Source organism: Vidua macroura, chromosome 4 (assembly GCF_024509145.1).
Source record: "Vidua macroura isolate BioBank_ID:100142 chromosome 4, ASM2450914v1, whole genome shotgun sequence".
NCBI classification, from domain to species: domain Eukaryota; kingdom Metazoa; phylum Chordata; class Aves; order Passeriformes; family Viduidae; genus Vidua; species Vidua macroura.
The window spans coordinates 25,878,352-25,899,233 of NC_071574.1; the positions used below are offsets into that span (position 1 = coordinate 25,878,352).

General features: G+C 45.0%; 1 protein-coding gene and 1 long non-coding RNA gene across 5 annotated transcripts; one reads left to right on the forward strand and one right to left on the reverse strand.

The window, feature by feature from the left end:
• Positions 1-4,470: 4,470 nt before the first annotated feature.
• Positions 4,471-12,615, forward strand: LOC128806317 (translation initiation factor IF-2-like). Of its 4 annotated transcripts, XM_053975763.1 has the most exons (14): positions 4,471-4,537; positions 5,012-5,153; positions 5,909-5,988; positions 6,830-6,933; positions 7,369-7,581; positions 7,939-7,993; positions 8,416-8,507; positions 8,920-8,989; positions 9,490-9,593; positions 10,000-10,164; positions 10,568-10,637; positions 11,151-11,254; positions 11,772-11,826; positions 12,177-12,596. In XM_053975763.1, the coding sequence occupies exons 1-14, from the start codon at positions 4,529-4,531 to the stop codon at positions 12,189-12,191; spliced, it is 1,278 nt and encodes a 425-aa protein (XP_053831738.1). In that variant the 5' UTR covers positions 4,471-4,528; the 3' UTR covers positions 12,192-12,596. The 4 variants fall into 4 exon arrangements, with proteins under 4 accessions (XP_053831738.1, XP_053831737.1, XP_053831739.1 ...); XM_053975762.1 differs by having other exon boundaries at positions 11,772-12,597; XM_053975764.1 differs by having other exon boundaries at positions 11,151-11,188; positions 11,772-12,597.
• Positions 12,616-16,614: 3,999 nt separating this feature from the next.
• On the reverse strand, positions 16,615-17,933 carry LOC128806312 (uncharacterized). The gene is made up of 3 exons (XR_008436781.1): positions 17,851-17,933; positions 17,110-17,251; positions 16,615-17,022 (listed from the first exon to the last, which is right to left on the reverse strand). It is a non-coding gene; the product is annotated as an uncharacterized LOC128806312 (long non-coding RNA).
• Positions 17,934-20,882: the final 2,949 nt, after the last annotated feature.

Consider the following 20,882-nt stretch of genomic DNA (forward strand, 5'->3'; position numbering starts at 1 on the left):
TGTGGGGCAAGGCCTTGCATTTCTCAGGGCAGACTCTGGTGGGTGTTTTGGTGAAAATGTCATGATTTCGGTGCTCTGAAGATTGATGTAACAGTAGGTTGTTCACAGATGCAAAGAAAAGAGTTTTTGAGAATAACTTGTAGGTATCCAGACAGCTTGTTTATGGTCCAAGATGCTCCATTATGTTGTGGTTAAAGCATTCCATTGATGACTGCTAGCTGATGACAGGAGCACCGCCAGCTTCTCTGAAGCTCTTCACCCTTCTAAAAAGCCTGTAAGCTTAAGGGCAATCACAAGAATATAGATGTGTAGACTGCTGTGTTCAACACTTAGCCTGCAAAACAGGAGACAGAAGTAAGTAGTCAGGTAAAGAAACAAAGCAACTGCCATGAGCATCACCATCATCACCATCACCATTTACCTTTCCCACTGCAAAAGCAAGTTGTCTCCAGAAGGGACAGGGAGCTAGCAGCAGCTCCTAGACCCAGGGTGCTGTCGTGGGCTGGCAGCAAGTGGCCCCATCCATCACAGGGAGTTACGTGGGATGTGCCAATGGCATGTACCTATAGTAAAAAAGGCAACCCCAACGGGGAAGAAATTATGATGTCTGGCTCCATAAAGCAATTTATGAAGATGCGTTTTCCTAGTGTTAGGTCTGGGGTATGAACAAGCAACATAGCCTATATATGGAAAAACATTCCCCATTTGGTTACTTCCTGAAAAGCCCTATATGCACATTTCCCTGCAAGCACACTCATAGATGTCTCAGATTCAGAGCAAGACACAAATCTTGCTCAGCTTTCAAGACCATGTAGACTCTGTGGAGGAATTTCAAACCTCTGTGGAGAATTAGAAAGAAAAAAAATGAGAGAAGGGAATCAGAGACATATTTGTTCTGCAGAACAAGCCACCCCCTACTGCCCACCATCAGGGAGGGTAAAAAATGTTTTTACTTTAAACAGTCTTGGAGGAAACATACTCTGAAATCACAACCATTGCTAGAGTCAGGCAAAGCACATTTTGACACATGAAGTGAAATGCAATCCTCAGTGAGACTGGTACAAATGATCATTTGTCAAGACTATCACCTTTTTGGGGCTTCTTTTGGCAATCCTTGACTATTTTGCCACACCCCTGTGGCGGATTTAGAGAGACCGGTCTAGGGTTTAGAGAGAGTGGCCTAGCAGGATTGCTCTAGGGATTGCAGACCTGTCCCTGTGGCAAGTTGTGTGGGAAGCTGGGTGTCTGGCTGCCCCCCCGCCAATAACATGTCCTTGGCAGCCTGTGAGGACGATGCAGCCCTTTTTTTTCTTGGGTTGCCCGGTAGCGAAACCAACTTGCCCATGGGCAGGACCCCTGTGGGCAACCATGGCCAAGGTCATGGGGCTGAAGGACTGAGCTGGTTGCTTGTGGAATCCAGTTGTTTGTCTACCCTCAGATTAAAATAATTTTGGTCATTAAAGACAGTGAGTTGGAGAGAGAGAGGCAGCACTGATCCAGCTGGGGCGGAAAGTGGGTTTTCTCGTGTCATTGTAGGTTTTTTTGTCCTGCAGTGCTTTGGTATACAACATCCTACACTATATTCACCCTTCCTAAATTACTGCACGGCCCTTGCTGGGATCCTCAGGGTAGCCCTGATTTGGGAGAGTACAGAGCTGACAACCCCTGCACAGCGAACCCTGGGTTTCTCACTCCCTGAGGTGTCTTCTCCTCAATCTCCTTCTCTCTCCAAAACTTCCTGGCAAACCATAGCTAATAATGTGAAAACACCAGTGCTCTAACTCCAGGTGTTTAGTATTTGTATTAATTAATTATTAATTTTATTTTTTATAATAAACAGAAATATATTATAAATAAAATGAAAATAAATATTAAAAATTAAATAGAATAAAATAAAACCAATTTTATTAATTAATTAATAATTAAGGCAGCTCAATCTGGGCTTAGTTTAGGCCGTTAGATTTTATTTTTGGAAGTCAATATATGCAAACTTCTTCCTTCCCGAAATGGAAAAGCATTGGGTGTTTCAAAGGTCTTGCACCTTGCTTCAAAAGAGACCCATGTGGGAGGAGATGAAACAGGAATGTGGCCTTTGCAGCTTCCCTGGGATGTGCAGTGAAGGGGCAGGAAGTTTATCTCCCTCTCACCACCAAGCGATGAATATTTTCAATGGCTGCTTTAATTAAAAAGTATTGGGCCTTACAGTAAAGGTCTGCCAGCCCCTGCTGCTGCTGCTGTCCACCAGGGACTAGGGAGATCAAGCCTTAGAGCCTTCAAATGTTTGACTTAAGAAAATCTGCCCCTCTTCCTCAGTGCTCTCCTGTCCCTTACCCATGATGACACATTTCTGCTAAAATCCCTCCAATACTGTCCCGAAACACGCGTAGTGCTGAGTCCATTTAGACAACCTCGGCTGCACCTGGAGCACGAGTGGACAGGCTCTCTGCTTTAACACATGGGATGTTTCAGACTCCTGTAAATCCACTTCATCTCACTTTAAACACTTTTGCTTTCCAAAAATGTTGGGTCCAAAGGGCAGCGGTTTAGATAAGAAAAAATACTAAAGGAGATTTAACACTTCATATGAAAATGCTAAGATGCTAAAGCAATTCCAAATATCTATTTAATATATAAATAATTAAGTACCTCATACCAGTCTCAAAGCACTGAATATGAGAAATGAGAAATGTGGATGTGATGACCAGAGCAAGACTTTGCTTCAATTCCCAGACACAAGACTCAAAATATTGGGAAAGTCATCCCCACCCATTCTTAAACACTCAACACCTTGCCAATTGCCTAAAAGCAACAACTGTAAAAACTGAAAATTTGTTGTAAGAAATGATCTTCCTCGTGTAAAGCATGAGCTGAAAATATCCTGATTCAGCACTGGATGAATTTCCACACCTCTTCCCACACCAGAGAGCACCCCATGGGACCAGGTGCTGAGGAGCATCCCTGCATGTGGCAGGGCTAAGATGGGTTCCCTGCTGCTCTCAAGAGTTCCAGCCCAGTCCACAGGTCCAGTGGCAGCATGTCAAGAAGGAAAACCAATTATTAATTCTGCTTTTTCTGCTGTTTCACCTTCCATAGCAGAGCAGGGCCTCGGGAGGAAGGTGCTGTCCCCGGGAGCAGAGCAAAACTCCTCAGCCCTGTTGGGAAATGCTGTCAGAGGAATAGCGGAACACTTGAAAATGTCAAGACCTCAGAGACTTGAAATAATGATCTGAACTGTTAGACTTTCAACAGTTTGGAAAAAAACCCCAAAAATCTTCGGAGTTTAATTTAATTGCTATTTACTAGGGTTAAAGTTAAAACAGCGACAGACTAATAAACCTGGAGACGGAGGGTTAAGGAAGGGTTTAAATGTCTTTCTGATTTGGGGAGGTGTGGCCTGGTGGGGTTTCTTTAGCCACAGAAAGGCTCCAGTGATGCTCGGGTTCCTCAGGCTGAGGGCGGCGGGAGGTGCAGCTGTGCCCCCCCCGCTGTGCCCCGTGAGGCCCCACGTGCGGAGCTGTGCCCAGCTGTGCCCAGCAGCAGCAGGATGTGCCTGTGGAGCAGGGCCGGAGGAGGCCGTGGGGATGGATGCGTGGAGGCCTGGAGCAGCTGTCCCCTGCAGCCAGGCTGGGAGAGCCGGGGCTCTCCCGCCTGGGGAGGAGCAGGGTGCGGGGAGGCCTCATTGCGGCCTTGCAGCGCCCAAAGGGGGCAGAGAGCGATGGGGGAAGGGGAAGGGTTTTAGACGAGGAGGGGGAGATTGGGATCAGATGTTCGGAAGAGCTGTGAGGGCGGTGAGACGTTGGAACAGGCTGCCCAGAGGAGCTGTGGATGCCCTGTCCCTGGAGCGTTCCAGGCCGGGCTGGGCAGGGCCCTGAGCACCCTGGCCTGGTGGGTGGCGGCAGCAGCAGCAGGTGATTGTTGAGGTGCCTCCATGGCCTTCTGGAGCTCCATGGCTGAGCGCAGCGGACAGCAGTTACCTGGGCATGGAATGTTGCCACCGGTTGCCAGGGGCACTCCTGGTCCCAAGGTTCTGTTGGCACGGAGTCTGTTGAGCCAGTTGACGGATTCTCTGCTGCGCAGCAGACGCGGAGCATCCGTCTTCTCCATCCCGGGAGGGAATAGAGAGCCATTTGCTGACATTTGCGAGCCAAACTCTGGACTGACCGTACGGGTGAGTGCAGACCATTCTTGCAAAGGCTTCTGATGCTGTGGGGCTGGGCTGGGCTGCAGGATGGGCTGCAGGGGGGCTCAAGTCCCAGAGTCACAGACTTTGCCTCTAGCTTTGGACGAGACCTGGGGACTCGGGAATGGGAGTCTTGGAGCTTGGGGGTGTTCAAGAAAACTGGCAATCCAAATGCATAATCTCTCCTCTACTTTCCTGATAGGTTTGGAAGAGCAGTTTTCTGTCACTCCGAAAAATCGGCAGTGGGCTGCCCAAAGGAACCAAAGGGATTGATCACATCCCTGACAGTCCTTTTTTTTTGGAGTTTGTCCCACTTACTTTGACGGTGGTTTTTGATCACAAAACACCATGAGCTCAGTAAGTACTTTGCTACTCAATGCAAATCTGATTCTTGAAACGTTTTCCAGGGTACTTCTAGAAAGCATTTCACGCGTTTGTAGCAAATGTAGAGGAACAGAAGCCTTTGAAAACTTCATGGAACTTGATGTTCTGGAATTGTGAAGGTTTTGAATCTCTGTGGGTGTTAGCAGTAGTGCAGAAATGCTTACGGTGTGAGCAGCAGCCTGCTGGAATTGGGAACTGGTCTCCTCATTTTCAAGCCATTGGAACAGGACCTTTCTCGGGGAGGCAGCTTGTGGGAGATCAGGGGTGCCGTCTTTTCCCTGATGTGATGTGCTCAGGTGGGAATGGCCCATAGCAGCATTTGGTGTGCATTCCAGCCTTTGCAGGAGAGTTTTCTGTATCCTTGTGTGCTGTCATTGCTGTTGCAAAAACCGAGGGCCATGTTCATATCAGTGGCACAGAAAATGCTAAGGCTTTGTTCCCTCTCAGCGTCAGCGAAAGCGCCCTGGAGGAGCAATTGATTCCAGACCAGCTCGGAAACGGAGCAGGCTGCTGCCCTCCAGCGCAGGTGGGACTTCGCAGACGGAGCCAAGAGACCTTGAGGAAAGTGCTACAGCTGCTTTTGAGCCTGGTAAGAACAGAGACTGCTTCTGGAGGGTTGAAGACCATCTGGCCATGTGCTTTTGCCAGTTTCTAGGCCCTTTACTGGGGAGGAAGGGAAGCCTTGGGATTGAGGAAGCACCTGGAATGGCATCCCTAAACAGCGAGCCTTCAGACAACTGTTTTGGTTTGTTACTGAGATCAGTATTGCTGCTGCTCCTTATTGCTGCTGTTATTGGCGGCCAGTGAGAGAGGAGCTGTGTAGGGAAGGTCCTCAAGTGCTGCTCAAAGACCTGAATGCATGTTCTGATGAGTTGGCAGTCACTGCAGCTGCCACAGTGGAGGGTGGCAAGCTGAGTTTGAGATCTCCTAAGCTGGATGGAGATGAGGAAAACCTGTCATTAGCTCTGCCCCATCCTTCAAGGAACCAATCTACAGCATGGTGCCATAAAATTAGTAATTGCTGTGGTTTGTTTGTTTGGTTTTTTCCCACTGTGTGCTAAACATTCCCCTATATGAAATGAATCATCTGTTGATGTGAACCTCCTGTAATCTGTTGTCATCCAATAGAACTTTTGAGGAGCTCAGCTGCTCTTCTTTTTGTGCTGTCCCTTCAGAGGGACAGGGCCGGCAATGCTCCCTGTGGACAGTTGAGGGCAAGGCTTGAGTGAAATGTTGGACCTGAAACTGAAGCACAGTAAATCCAACCTCAGCCTGTTCCACAGTGGCAGCCCATTGCATTCCTCTGCAATCTCTGACCATGCTTCTAATGTTCTCTATTTTCAGCTGGTGGAGAATTCCTAGATCTCACAGGTGACTCTTCAGAGCTTGAAGTCATCGCTATCAGTATTGATGAGTCTCCTGTGGTAAGTAGTGACTGGCACAATCCTTCCATCTTGCATTCATTAGTTTTCTGGCCTGTCTTCTGAAACCTTACTGAGTACCCTGGCCTCAAAGGTTAAAAGATGGCTCTGATTTACCACTTTAGACACAGTTCCCAGTCAGCCCACAAGCACACTCATGAACACATCAGCATGCCTGAGAACAGCTTGCAGAGAGTGGGTGAGCAACCTAAAAGAGGTTGTTGCTTCTGTGATTTAAAGGAGAGCACAGGAAGTCTTTGACTTCCCAAGGAAGAAGTGTTTTAGCTGCAACATCAGTTTAAGGTACCTCTGTCACTGAGGTGTAAAATGCAACTGCAGCTGGCTGGGGTACACACTCATTCTGTTTCTTATTCCAAGAAGTCTTTAAAAGGGTCACATTTGGTCTTTTTTCATTTTCCCCTACTATTTGGTAAGAATATGCTTGGATCCAGCCCACAGTGCAGTGTATCTGCTCAAATTTGGCATGCCACTGCTGCTGTGCGAAACAGAAACGTGCAGCAAACATAGCATGGGAGTTATATCCTGACGGGGTTGTTCCTGAACCTTTGCCAAGAAAAGACCTCAAATTTTACAACAGATTTTGCATGACCCAGCTCCATGTGCACCAAACGCAAGAGCAGGTTTGGGTATTGGCTTTTTTCTCTTCAGTAGCTGTTCATCTAATAAGTAGTGTTCAGACTATCACAGGTGAAATTGCCAGTTTGGGAGAGAAAGAGAGAAAGAAATGGCTCCATCCCAAATCCAATTAGGGAACTGAAACAGGGAAGCAGGAAGTACAGTGTTCAGGTGGTTCCTAAGTGCCTCCATTTCTACCCCATTTCAGGACAGCCAGCAGAGCCAGCAGCAGCCACATCTTTCCAGAGCATCAGAGAATTCAGCCGAGCCACTGGCAAGGAATGATGAAGAGGAACCAAGAGAAGATGATGGGTATGTGAGAGAGAAAGTGTCTATCAAAACATGAATTTCAGATGAGTGGTCGAAGGAGGTTTTTGCCAAGCTTTTGGGTTCTGCCTAACTCTGTGCAAATACTTCAGACCTGGGAAAGAGTGGCCTGCCTGGACGAGAATTAAAATAAACCCAGCAAAATCCATCAGAAGCCTTTCTTCTCTGTTTGTGAAGCCTTAGCTTCTTAGAAGCTGTCCATCTAACATGGAATGTAAGAGAATGGCTGGACACACTGAATGCTTGCCATCCATAAAAATTCTTGGATTGACTGGGTTTCTGGGCTGGGATGTTGCTTAATCAGAATAGGGGATGTTTTAAGTACCAACATTTTCTTTGTTAGTAACCCTTGATGTCCAGTGAAATTTTTCTCTCACGTTTAAAAGGCTGCATGTTCTTCTGGTTATGCTCTCTCTCTAGTGCATGGTCAGCAGGTCCTGCTAGTCCTCCGATGGGGGAAGGTGACAACTCACAGGTGCAGGACAAGGATCAGAGCCAGCAGTACCCACTTGGCTCCAGAGACACAGAGAATTCAGTCGAGGTACGGGCGAGTGACAGTGAAGAGGAACCAAGAGATAGCAACGAATATGTGACTGATGAAGAGTCTCTCCAAAGTGCAATTTCTGATACAAGGTAGGCACAGGTTTTTGCCAGTCTTTTGAGTTCTACTTGATTCAGTTTGGAGAATTTTGACTTGACACGTAGTAGTTTGTCTGGAAGAGAAGTAACGGAAAGAAAACCGTAAAAACCAGCAAAATCCTGGAGAAGCCTTTCTTCTCCATTCAGGAAGTCATTATTGAATGTTTCCGGCATTATGGATTGCGATACACTGCAATGCTTGCAGTACATAAAAGCTCTTGCACTGACTGTGTTTCTGGGTTGGGATGTTGTCAAATCAGAATGAGGGGTTTTTGCAATTTTATGTCTTGGAAGCCCCCTGTGCTCTGTGAAATTGACAGCTGCATGTTCTTCTGGTTCTGCTCCCTCTAGTGCATGGACGGCACGTCTCGTTAGTCCTCCGACTTGTGAGGATGACAATGCAGAGGTGAGGATCCACAGCCCTTGCTGGGAAGCTCCAACTTGCACGTCCCTCCAAGTCCTTTCTTGATGGTGTCCATAGAGGGAGAAGCCCTTGCCAGGATGGCACTGGCAGATCTGTGTGTTCCTTATAGTTCTATAGCATCGAGTGACAGACTGCACATAGTCCAAGTCCAATTTGCCTGCTGCCAATAGAGCAGCAAACTGGAATTCTGTGCTCCAAATTCCTGTTGTGGTTTCTTTTGTTTAGCATCTGTCCATCTAACACAAAATCTTTAGACTAATCATTGGGCCTTTTGGGGGAGAAAGAGGGAAAGAAAAGACTCCAGGCCAAATCCACTTAGGGAACTGACACAGGGGAGCAGGTTGCTCAGGACTATTCAGGCAGCTCCTAATCTGTCTCCATTTTTACTGCATTGCTGGGAGCAGAGCCAGCAAGACCCACTTGATTCCAGCGCAGCAGAGAATGCAGCTGAAGTACTGGCGAATGAGAGTGAAGAGGAACCACAAGATATTGAAAGGTATGTGACAGATAAAGTTTCTCTTCAAAGTCTAATCTCCGATATATGGTAGAAAACAGGTTTGTGCCAAGCTTTATGGCTTTTCTTCTCTGTTCATGAAATCCTAATTGAATGTATCTTTCAGTAACACTTTAGTAACACTGAAGAGGCTGAGGTACATAAAAGTAATTGAAATTGGGCTGGGATGTTGCTAAATCAGAAAAAGGGATGTTTTACTTTCTAACATCTAACATGGAATGTAAAAGAATGGCTGGACACACTGAATGCTTGCCATTCATAAAAATTCTTGGATTGACTGGGTTTCTGGGCTGGGATGTTGCTTAATCAGAATAGGGGATGTTTTAAGTACCAATGTTTTCTTTGTTGGTAACCTTCGGTGCCCAGTGAAATAAATGGCTGCATGTTCTTCTAGTTCCGCTCTCTCTAGTGATTGGCTGCTATTTGATTTCGATCTTCCATATTGGTCAGATGAGGACTCAGAGGTGAGGATCCACATGTTCTTGTCCTTTCTGGTTTTTGGGAGGGAAAGGGACAAAAGGGGAGCTGCACAACTCAGTTGTTTTAGGTGGGTGCCACGGGCAGCTGGCTGGAAGCACCAACTTGCTGTGAAGCTCCAACTGGAACATTCCTCCAAATCCCTTCTTGGTGATGTCTATTGAGGATGGCACCGGCAGATCTCTGTGTTCCTTGTAGTTCTAGCATTAAGTAGCAGATTGCACATAGCCCAAGTCCAGTTTTCCTGGTGCCAGTAGGGCAGCAATCTGGAATTCCTTACTCCCAAATTTCTATTATGGTTTCCATTCTTCAGCAGCTGTTCATCCAACATGAAGTGTTTAGTGTTAGGACTGCAGTAGTTGCCCTTTTTGGGGCTAACAAGGGAAAGAAAAGGTTCTAGCCCAAATCCAATCAGGGAACTGAAACAGGGAATTAGGATAGAGTTTCGAGCGGTTCCTACTCTGTCTTCATTTTTACCCCACTGCAGGCCAGGGAGCAAAACCAGCAGCACTCACATTTTTCCACATCAGCAGAGAATTCAGCTGGTCCACTGACAGCCCATGACAAAGAAGAACCAAAAGATAATGATTGGTATGTGAGAGTAAAATGTCTCTCTAAATTCTAATTTCTGATATATAGTAGGAACAGGTTTTTGCCAAGCTTCTGGGTTCTGCTGAAGTCTGTGCAGAAACTTCAGACCTGGAATATAGTGGCCTGTCTGGCAGAGAAGTAAGCAAAAGAATCCAAAAAAACACATAGCAAAATCCAGCTGAAACCTTTCTTTTCTTTTCATGAAGTTATGATTGAATATTTGTTACAGTGTGGCTTAATATATGCTGAAATGCTTGCAGTACATAGCAGCTCAGGGAACAGTTGTGGTGCTGGGCTGGGATGTTGATAAATCAGAATAGGTGTTACATGTTGGTAACTCTCTGTCCGCAGTGAAATTATTGGCTCCATGTTCAAATGGCTGCATGTTCTTTCTGGTTCCCTCTAGTGCATGGACAGCAGGTCCTGCTAGTCCTCCGATGAAGGAAGGTGACAACTCACAGGTGCAGGACAGGGAGCAGAGCCAGCAGTACCCACTTGGTTCCAGAGAGGCAGAGAATTCAGCTGAGCTATGGGCAAGTGACAGTGAAGAGGAACCAAGATATAACGATGAGTATGTGGCAGATGAAATGTCTCTCCAAAGTGCAATTTCTGATATACAGTACACACAAGTTTTTTGCCAAACTGTAGGATTCTACTTGATTCTGTGTCATGGAATCTGATTGGAACCATAGTGGCCTGTCTGGAAGAGAACTAATGGAAAAAAAAACCCATAACAAAAAAGCAAAATCCCGGAGAAACCTTTCTTCTCCATTCAGGAAGACATTATTGAATGTTTCTTGCATTATGGATTACGATACACTGCAATGCTTGCAGTACATAAAAGCTCTTGCACTGACTGTGTTTCTGGGCTGGGATATTGTTAAATCAGAATGAGGGGTTATTTCCATTTTTGCAATTTTATGTCTTGGTAGCCCTCTTTGCACTGTGAAATTGACAGCTGCATGTTCTTCTAGTTCTATTAACTCTGATGAATGGCCAGATCGTTTTGAGAGTCCTCCAACATGGCAAGATGACATTACAGATGTAAGCATCATGTTCTTATCACATGTTCTTGTCCTTTCTGCTTTGTGAGAGGGGAGGAGACAGAGGGGGAGCTGCACAACTCAGCAGCTAGGTGGGATGTCCTAGGTGGGATGCCACAGGCAGCTGGCTGGGAAGCACAGCCCTTGCTGGGAAGCTCCAACTTGCCCATCCTTCCAAGTCCTTTCTTGGTGGTGTCAATAGAGGGAGAAGCCCTTGCCAGAATGGCACTGGCAGATCTGTGTGTTCCTTATAGTTCTAGCATTGACTGACAGTGTGCAGATACCCCAAGTCCAGTTTGCCTGGTGCCAATAGAGCAGCAAACTTTTTTTGCCCCAAATTCCTGTGGTTGTGTTTTCCGTTTCTCTGCAGCTGTTCATCCAATATGAAGTGTTTAGGGCTAACAAGGGAAAGAAAAGGTTCTAGCCCAAATCCAGTCAGGGAACTGAAACAGTGAGGCAGGATGGAGTGGCTTCAAGCAGCTCCTACTCTGTCTCCATTTTTGCCTGTCTGCAGGACTGGGAAGAGAGCCAGCAGTACCCACTTCATTCCAGGTCAGCAGAGAATTCACTTGAACTACTGGCAAGCAACCTTCAACAGGAACCACGAGATATTGAATTGTATGTTACAGATAAAGTGTCTCTCCAAAGTGTAACTTGTGATCTGCGGTAGGCACAAAGGTTTTTGCCAGTCTTTTGGGTTCTACTTAGTTCTGTAAAAAAACCCAAAAAACCAAAAACAAAACAAAAAACCAAAAACAAAACAAAAAACCCACCCCCCCAAAAAACCCCAACAAAAACAACAAAACAAAACAAAACAAAACCAAACAAAAACAAAACTAAAACAAACAAACAAACAAAAAACAAAAACAAAAACAAAACAAAACAAACAAAAAAAAAACCAAAAAAAAACAAAAAAAACCCAAAAAAACCCAACAAAAAAAACCCCCAAAAAACCCCCCAAACTAAATGTTTGCAGTACATAAAAGCTCTTGCACTTGATTGTGTTTCTGGGCTGGGATGTTACTAAATCAGAACAAGGAATTATTTAAATTTCTTCAATTGTATGTTTTGTTGGTAACCCTCTCTGCTCTTTGAAATTGATGGCTGCATGTTCTTCTGGTTCTGTTCCCTCTAGTGAACCACCAAGAGGTTTTATTAGTCCTCCAAACTGTGAGGATGACAATGCAGAGGTAAGAATCCACATGTTGTTGTAATTTCTGATTTGTGGGAGGGAAAGGAACAGGAAGGGAGCTGCACAACTCAGTTGTTTTAAGTGGGTGCTACGGGCAGCTGGCTGGAAGCACAGCCCTTGCTGGGAAGCTCCAAATTGCCCATCCCCCCAAGTCCTTTCTTGGTGGTGTCCATAAAGGGAACAGAACCAGAAGAACATGCAGCTCTCATGCCGCAGTAGTTCTAGCATTGTAGTTCTAGCACTGAGTGACAGACTGCATATAGTCCAACTCCAGTTTTCCTGGTGCCGATAGAGCAACAAACTGGAATTCTTTACTCCCAAATTTCTGTTGTGGCTTCCTTTCTTCAGCAGCTGTTCATTTAACGTGAAGTGTTAAGGTTATCGTAGCAGAATTTGCCAGTCTGGGGTAGAAAGAGGGAAAGAAACACTGCCAGGTCAAATCCAAATAGGGAACAGGAACAGGGGAGGAGGGTGTTCAGGGGGGTTCCTAAGCTGCCTCTGTTTCTACCCTGTTGCAGTAGTGAGAGCAGAATCAGCAGCACTCACTTCTTTGTGTTTCAAGGCAGTGGCTCTTTGTGCTACTGCTTTGAATGCTCTTAAGCAAACTTAGAGGGTGATACCCTACCCTTCCTCACCTCGTCTGCTGTAACTGCTTTCTGAGCTGGGGTTTGTGTGCAGCACCAGGGGGGGCTCACCAAAATCTCATTGTATCTTCTTTTCTCTCCCTTCCCATGTGCATCGATGGAAGCTTTTTGAAGGTGAGTTGATATTTTACAGTTGGTAATGGACTTTTATCTAAAATGTAATAGTTATTTTTGTTGCTCTTTCCCAAGAAACTCAAGCAGCAGGGATTGAAACTGCTTTTAGCAAAAGGCAAGGGACAGGGCTAAAGCCTCTGGCCAGTGTCTTTGTGTGTGTGGTGGCCTCTGTCAGTCACAGTGGGAAATCCCTGCAGTAAAAGTTATAGGTGAATACTTATGCAGAAGGAACTTTAATTTGGTAACACTTTCTGCCGTTTTAATTGATTAGTGGTTGATTAGTTTTACATGGTCACTGGAGTTGCAGAGGTCAAAAAGCAGCATTTCCTGACCCTTTTGCTGTTAGAGACCAGGCCATTAAAAATGGTTCTTCCTGTAACTTGGTCAATACGTTGTCCACAAAAATTGGATTTGTTACTGGGGTGCAACGGGTATATAATCATACACCTCAGAGAGACATTGGTTGTTCATTTCAGTGTTTACCAGTCTGGGTGCTCAGTGGTATTTCACAAATCAGACAGACCCACTATCAAAATAACTTCTATTATTTATAAATTTTATCAAACAAAGAAATTAGCATTATTTGGTTACAAGTGACACGGTTATTTTCTTAGCTAGTATTCTGTCTTCTTTTGGTTAATGATCGTCTCACTTCTCACTGTAATTAGTCCACTCAGTCCATTGCTCAGTCTCCCTCTTCTTTTGGGCTGCGGAGTTTCTTGAGGTGCTGCTCCATGAGTCGGTGGCCGCAATCTCTCCCTGCAGGAATTACGTTCTACCAGTCAGAGCTGATTTCAGGAGAGTTGGGTTTCTTAGTTTCTTCCTTATCTTGGGAGTTGTGCCAGATGTCCTTTTGGCCCCTCAATTCTGCATTTTTTGTGTCCACTCTCAGTGGGCATCCTTCTCCCCAGGCTTTGTTAACCCTTCCCCAAATCTGAGCTCCTTGAAGCACGTCAAGCCCTGAACCTTAACAAGGCAATTCTACCAACAAGGAATTTGCCCATGGGCATCACTTAGAGCTTGTTTGTTAGCTGCTGTTTATTTAATGGAATAAATCTCCCTTCCATTTGATTTGGCTTGAAAGTATACAAGGATCAAATATATCAATACAAAGAGCATCCTTCCTTAGGAAATCTTTCACATATTCTACATTTTGTATCACATGTAGCTCTATTTCCAAATTATCTTATTTCAGGAGAAAGATGATGACAATTTCTAATGGGATACTGCTCCAAGTAATTTTATAGTTTCCAGGGACTTTACATGAGAATCTCTCATGTCACCTTTTATAGCTGTATGTAGGCTGAACAGAGCAAATATTTTGTATTGTTTTGTAGCAGAATAGTCACAATGTCTGGAAGGGTCCAGCCTTACTATTTGGGAAAGTAGTTTGTTTAGGATTGTTTTTAACCAAGCTGAACAGAGTCCATTTAAAATAGGAACCATTACTGACTATTTATATAACTAATTTCAAGGGTAGCTCCAGGGAGAGAGAGAATAATAGATCTAACTTCTGACAATTAACTTACAGTGCATGGACAGGAAAGGAGAAATGTTACATTGAACAGCCAGGAGCAGGTGGCTGGCTCTGGTAATGGAGCAGGAGCTAATGATGTACCTGTGGCTGACTTAGCCCCTGCAGAACAGGGAGCAGAGGAGGAGGACACTGAAAGTTCAGAGTACGTATGGCTCGTGCCCCACCAAACACAGAATTCTGTGCCTTTCTTTCTTTTCTGTGTAGGACTAAGTTATACAGGTATGCCTGGGTTATCTTTGAGGCCTTCCCATACTCTGTATACTTCCCTCCTTCTCCCATGTTGCAGGATGATCAAATGATACCATTTGCATTTTGGGAGAAAAAAGCAGCCCAAAGCAGATGTACATCTTTGCACAGAGCCTTAGAGACGAGTGTGGGGGTATGGCAAGGAAAGGGGATTGGTCCCAGGCCATAGCTCAGTATTGCCTTTGCTTTTTTTGACAAGCTCTAGTAGTGATGTTAGACATGGAAATGCTTCCATTGTAATCAACGGGGCTTGGCATCACGGGGCCAGCAGGCAGCAGCTGGGCAAATTCTAACAAAAATTCCCTGCTGGAACGGTGCCAGCTGGTTGCCTTTCTCCTGGAGCTGGAGCCCTTCTTCCCAAGGTAGATTTTTTTGCACACAGGCAGTTGTGGAGGTCATGCTTTTATGGCCACTGCTGGATGTCACAAGCCCTGATTTGCTTGCTTCTGTGATGGAGATCTTGCAGTTCAAGCTGGATGCCTGCACAGTAAAATCCCCATTCTGCAGAGGGACAGGAAAGTCCTGCTCTAGGAGCACTCCATCAGGATAAGATGCAGTTCATTAGACTGATTAAATTAAACCAGGTGTCTGTGTCACTAGGGAAGAACATGAGAATTATGGTATAAGGTTTTCTAAAGTGTTTTTTCGGGGTGGGGGGAAAGACACAGGTTTTAATAAAGCTGGTGTGCTTTGAGCCTTTTGGAAAGGCAACGTAGGAGACAACTTGAGTATGGAACTTTTAGGTGTCAGGCCTTAAATATGCCACCTAAAGGGGTTCTACTACTCTAAACCATCATGCATTTTGGCAATGAACTTGTCGATGTTTAAGTTTTGGTTGTTAAGTCTGTAGGTGGACAAATCCCAACCCTTGGTTAATACAAAAAAGAAATGCTTTGTTCCTCCAGTCTCAAGCTTCTCAGTTACTGAATGTAACTGCTCTGTTTAGTTGAGGCTGAAAGAGCTCAGTGCTGCAGCATTTAAAATTGACCAAAGGCTCCTTCCCAGGGCTGGATCTCGCCAGAGCTGTGTTACTCTGTAGTTTAAAACGGGGTCCTGGAATGAATATTCTGGGGTGAAAATAGGACAGCAGAGGACAGCAGGATGCTGTAGTTACAAAGCTGTTACTGATGACCTGCTGGAAGTCGAGGTTGCCATACACAAACTGGCCAGTGCTAGAGACTGCTGTTACTTCAAATCCCAGAGCAGGGTGACTGACTGCACCTTTCTCCTAGTGAAAACCAGGACACCCTTTCCCTCAGGGCAGGGAGACCCCAAATCCTCATCAAATGCAGCAGACAGAGACTTGGAGACAGCAGGGCTCTTCAAAGGAAATGTGTCATGGCTAGTCAGTGCAGTTGTATGAATTTGTGAGACTTTATGTATCAATAACCACTGAAGTGTGGTTATATTAACAGCTGCATGTTCTCTCTGGTTCTGTTTCCTCTAGTGCACAGCAAGGAGTTGTCATTAGGTGTCCGATTTGCATGGAATATTACTCAGAGGTAAGGATCCACCTGTTGTTGTCCTTTCTGCTTTGTGGGAGGAGAAAGCCAGAAGGGGAGCTGCGCGAATCAGTTGGATGATGTGGGATGCTGTGGGCAGCTGGCTGGAAGCACAGCCCTTGCTGTGAAGCTCCACAAGTCATGAATGTAGAGGGAATGTAGGTGAATGTAGAGGGAGAAGCCCTTGCCAAGATGGCACTGGCAGATCTGTGGGTCCCTCATTATTCTAACTGATTCCAGATGTTCTAAGTCTCATTTGCCTGGTGCCAATTGAGCAGCAAACTCAAATTCTTTCCTTCCACTGCGTGTTGTGGTTTCCTTTCTTCCAGTTCGTGCGACGTGGACGACAGCTTGTGGCAGCCCTGTGTGGCCATGTCTTCTGCAGTAGATGCCTCCCTATTGCCCTTGAGGCTTCTCACATGTGCCCAGTCTGCAGAATGGACCTCGATCCAGAGCTATACCATCACATTTATTTATGAGTGCTTCTGCTTCTCAGGACAGACTGAGACGGATCTTGGACAACAGGCGGTGTAGAGACCTGTTTCTTTACGTATATAGTTCTTCCTGTATATAGTTTCATTTTTGCTGAATTCAATTTAAATAAAGTTTTGATTGATTTAAACATAGTCTGTCTGCACTGCCCTGATAGACAGAGATGTTGAACAGGTGGAAATAAGGCTCTTTGTTGGAGCACTCAGAAGCTCGTTCTTTTCATCTCCCTGTAGTCATTGATTTGGGGGCAATGTGCTAAAGCCATAAGCTTGGTAGTTCTTGTGGCCAGCGTGTGTTGTACGGGGAAAAAGAAACAGGCCTTCCTTGTGGGGCAAGGCCTTGCATTTCTCAGGGCAGACTCTGGTGGGTGTTTTGGTGAAAATGTCATGATTTCGGTGCTCTGAAGATTGATGTAACAGTAGGTTGTTCACAGATGCAAAGAAAAGAGTTTTTGAGAATAACTTGTAGGTATCCAGACAGCTTGTTTATGGTCCAAGATGCTCCATTATGTTGTGGTTAAAGCATTCCATTGATGACTGCTAGCTGATGACAGGAGCACCGCCAGCTTCTCTGAAGCTCTTCACCCTTCTAAAAAGCCTGTAAGCTTAAGGGCAATCACAAGAATATAGATGTGTAGACTGCTGTGTTCAACACTTAGCCTGCAAAACAGGAGACAGAAGTAAGTAGTCAGGTAAAGAAACAAAGCAACTGCCATGAGCATCACCATCATCACCATCACCATTTACCTTTCCCACTGCAAAAGCAAGTTGTCTCCAGAAGGGACAGGGAGCTAGCAGCAGCTCCTAGACCCAGGGTGCTGTCGTGGGCTGGCAGCAAGTGGCCCCATCCATCACAGGGAGTTACGTGGGATGTGCCAATGGCATGTACCTATAGTAAAAAAGGCAACCCCAACGGGGAAGAAATGATGATGTCTGGCTCCAGGTCAGAAGGCTGAAGGATAGCTTTATTAAAACTAAACCATATTACATATCATATACTATTTAAAGAGAGACTATCCTCTTCTACATACATACTTCTTACCTATCTATCAACTAACAACTCGTGACAGCCTGCGGAGAGTCCGAGACACAGTTGGATCCAATAGGTCATTGAACCCAAACAACCGTCACCAGAATCCAATCCAGCAATCACTTCAGGTAAACAATCTCCACACCAAATTCCACATGGGGAAAACAAAGGAGCAGAGATAAAGACTGTTTTCTCTTCTTCTCTCTGGGCTTCTCCTGAGAGACAGAATTATGTCTCTCTGTCCAGAGAATGTGAATGCCCCATGTACCTGTCTGTATATTCGGGAGAATACTTGTGCTGAAGGCACAAGTCTTTAACCACCTGCAGGGCTAAGCAAGACTGGCACTTCCCAAGCTCTGCTACTCCCTTAGAAGTAGTTCATATTAGCACTGGGGGTTTTGCTCCTCCCTGAAGCCACCTGAGGACGGCTCCCATCGGAGCCTGCTGGTGCAGCTCACCTGATCACAAGGCTGGGTTTGTTTCCTCTTTATTTGGAAACCAGCTTTGCCACTGCCTTGATTGGGCCCACGTGGGGCATTGTGCTGCTGTTGCTTATGTTATGGTCTTAAAGGCAGTCACAGTGACTGACTTGTGAGTGATGTTTACTGTGTCCCACTAGTCGGCCAAGGTTTCCATGCACGTCCTTGATCCCGAGAACAGAAGTGATAGGCAGAAGTGCCCAAGGAAGAAAAGCTGAGATGTTTTCTTCTTTTTTCAATCTTTTTTTTTTGCTTGTTTTAAAATAAAGTTTTTGCTTAAGCCCAAGGAGAATCTGAATTTGTGGCCTGCCCGCTCCCTGTGTACAGCAGCAAACCTGGCCCTCTTGTGCACCACTGGGCTCAGGACATGTGGCTAGCTGCAATGGAACACAAGTTTCAGGACACCTTGTTTGTCTTCTGCCTTCCCCGAAAATTATTACTGATGTTTTGTAGAGTCTCTTGGAGTATTTAAGCGATTGAAGTCATTGACCATGATTTCTGACAGGCAATAGTCTCTCTCTGTGAAGTTTTGAACTGCTGAGTTAGATCAAATGCTGATGCCTTTGGGGGCAATAAAATAATTCCAGCTTAGGACAAAAAGTGAATTATAATTCAGAATAATTCTTGGTAGAAAGAATATACTGTTTAATTGCAGCCATAACAGCTATTTGATTTTGAGATAAGACGTGGTTACCATAGTGATCCAATTCTTAAAGATAATTTTTGCCTAACACTGTATAAAACACTATATGATATAAAGCACCTGCCTTCACAAGAAAGCAATTAATGAAGATGCGTTTTCCTAGTGTTAGGTCTGGGGTATGAACAAGCAACATAGCCTATATATGGAAAAACATTCCCCATTTGGTTACTTCCTGAAAAGCCCTATATGCACATTTCCCTGCAAGCACACTCATAGGTGTCTCAGATTCAGAGCAAGACACAAATCTTGCTCAGCTTTCAAGACCATGTAGACTCTGTGGAGGAATTTCAAACCTCTGTGGAGAATTAGAAAAAAAAAATGAGAGAAGGGAATCAGAGACATATTTGTTCTGCAGAACAAGCCACCCCCTACTGCCCACCATCAGGGAGGGTAAAAAATGTTTTTACTTTAAACAGTCTTGGAGGAAACATACTCTGAAATCACAACCATTGCTAGAGTCAGGCAAAGCACATTTTGACACATGAAGTGAAATGCAATCCTCAGTGAGACTGGTACAAATGATCATTTGTCAAGACTATCACCTTTTTGGGGCTTCTTTTGGCAATCCTTGACTATTTTGCCACACCCCTGTGGCGGATTTAGAGAGACCGGTCTAGGGTTTAGAGAGAGTGGCCTAGCAGGATTGCTCTAGGGATTGCAGACCTGTCCCTGTGGCAAGTTGTGTGGGAAGCTGGGTGTCTGGCTGCCCCCCCGCCAATAACATGTCCTTGGCAGCCTGTGAGGACGATGCAGCCCTTTTTTTTCTTGGGTTGCCCGGTAGCGAAACCAACTTGCCCATGGGCAGGACCCCTGTGGGCAACCATGGCCAAGGTCATGGGGCTGAAGGACTGAGCTGGTTGCTTGTGGAATCCAGTTGTTTGTCTACCCTCAGATTAAAATAATTTTGGTCATTAAAGACAGTGAGTTGGAGAGAGAGAGGCAGCACTGATCCAGCTGGGGCGGAAAGTGGGTTTTCTCGTGTCATTGTAGGTTTTTTTGTCCTGCAGTGCTTTGGTATACAACATCCTACACTATATTCACCCTTCCTAAATTACTGCACGGCCCTTGCTGGGATCCTCAGGGTAGCCCTGATTTGGGAGAGTACAGAGCTGACAACCCCTGCACAGCGAACCCTGGGTTTCTCACTCCCTGAGGTGTCTTCTCCTCAATCTCCTTCTCTCTCCAAAACTTCCTGGCAAACCATAGCTAATAATGTGAAAACACCAGTGCTCTAACTCCAGGTGTTTAGTATTTGTATTAATTAATTATTAATTTTATTTTTTATAATAAACAGAAATATATTATAAATAAAATGAAAATAAATATTAAAAATTAAATAGAATAAAATAAAACCAATTTTATTAATTAATTAATAATTAAGGCAGCTCAATCTGGGCTTAGTTTAGGCCGTTAGATTTTATTTTTGGAAGTCAATATATGCAAACTTCTTCCTTCCCGAAATGGAAAAGCATTGGGTGTTTCAAAGGTCTTGCACCTTGCTTCAAAAGAGACCCATGTGGGAGGAGATGAAACAGGAATGTGGCCTTTGCAGCTTCCCTGGGATGTGCAGTGAAGGGGCAGGAAGTTTATCTCCCTCTCACCACCAAGCGATGAATATTTTCAATGGCTGCTTTAATTAAAAAGTATTGGGCCTTACAGTAAAGGTCTGCCAGCCCCTGCTGCTGCTGCTGTCCACCAGGGACTAGGGAGATCAAGCCTTAGAGCCTTCAAATGTTTGACTTAAGAAAATCTGCCCCTCTTCCTCAGTGCTCTCCTGTCCCTTACCCATGATGACACATTTCTGCTAAAATCCCTCCAATACTGTCCCGAAACACGCGTAGTGCTGAGTCCATTTAGACAACCTCGGCTGCACCTGGAGCACGAGTGGACAGGCTCTCTGCTTTAACACATGGGATGTTTCAGACTCCTGTAAATCCACTTCATCTCACTTTAAACACTTTTGCTTTCCAAAAATGTTGGGTCCAAAGGGCAGCGGTTTAGATAAGAAAAAATACTAAAGGAGATTTAACACTTCATATGAAAATGCTAAGATGCTAAAGCAATTCCAAATATCTATTTAATATATAAATAATTAAGTACCTCATACCAGTCTCAAAGCACTGAATATGAGAAATGAGAAATGTGGATGTGATGACCAGAGCAAGACTTTGCTTCAATTCCCAGACACAAGACTCAAAATATTGGGAAAGTCATCCCCACCCATTCTTAAACACTCAACACCTTGCCAATTGCCTAAAAGCAACAACTGTAAAAACTGAAAATTTGTTGTAAGAAATGATCTTCCTCG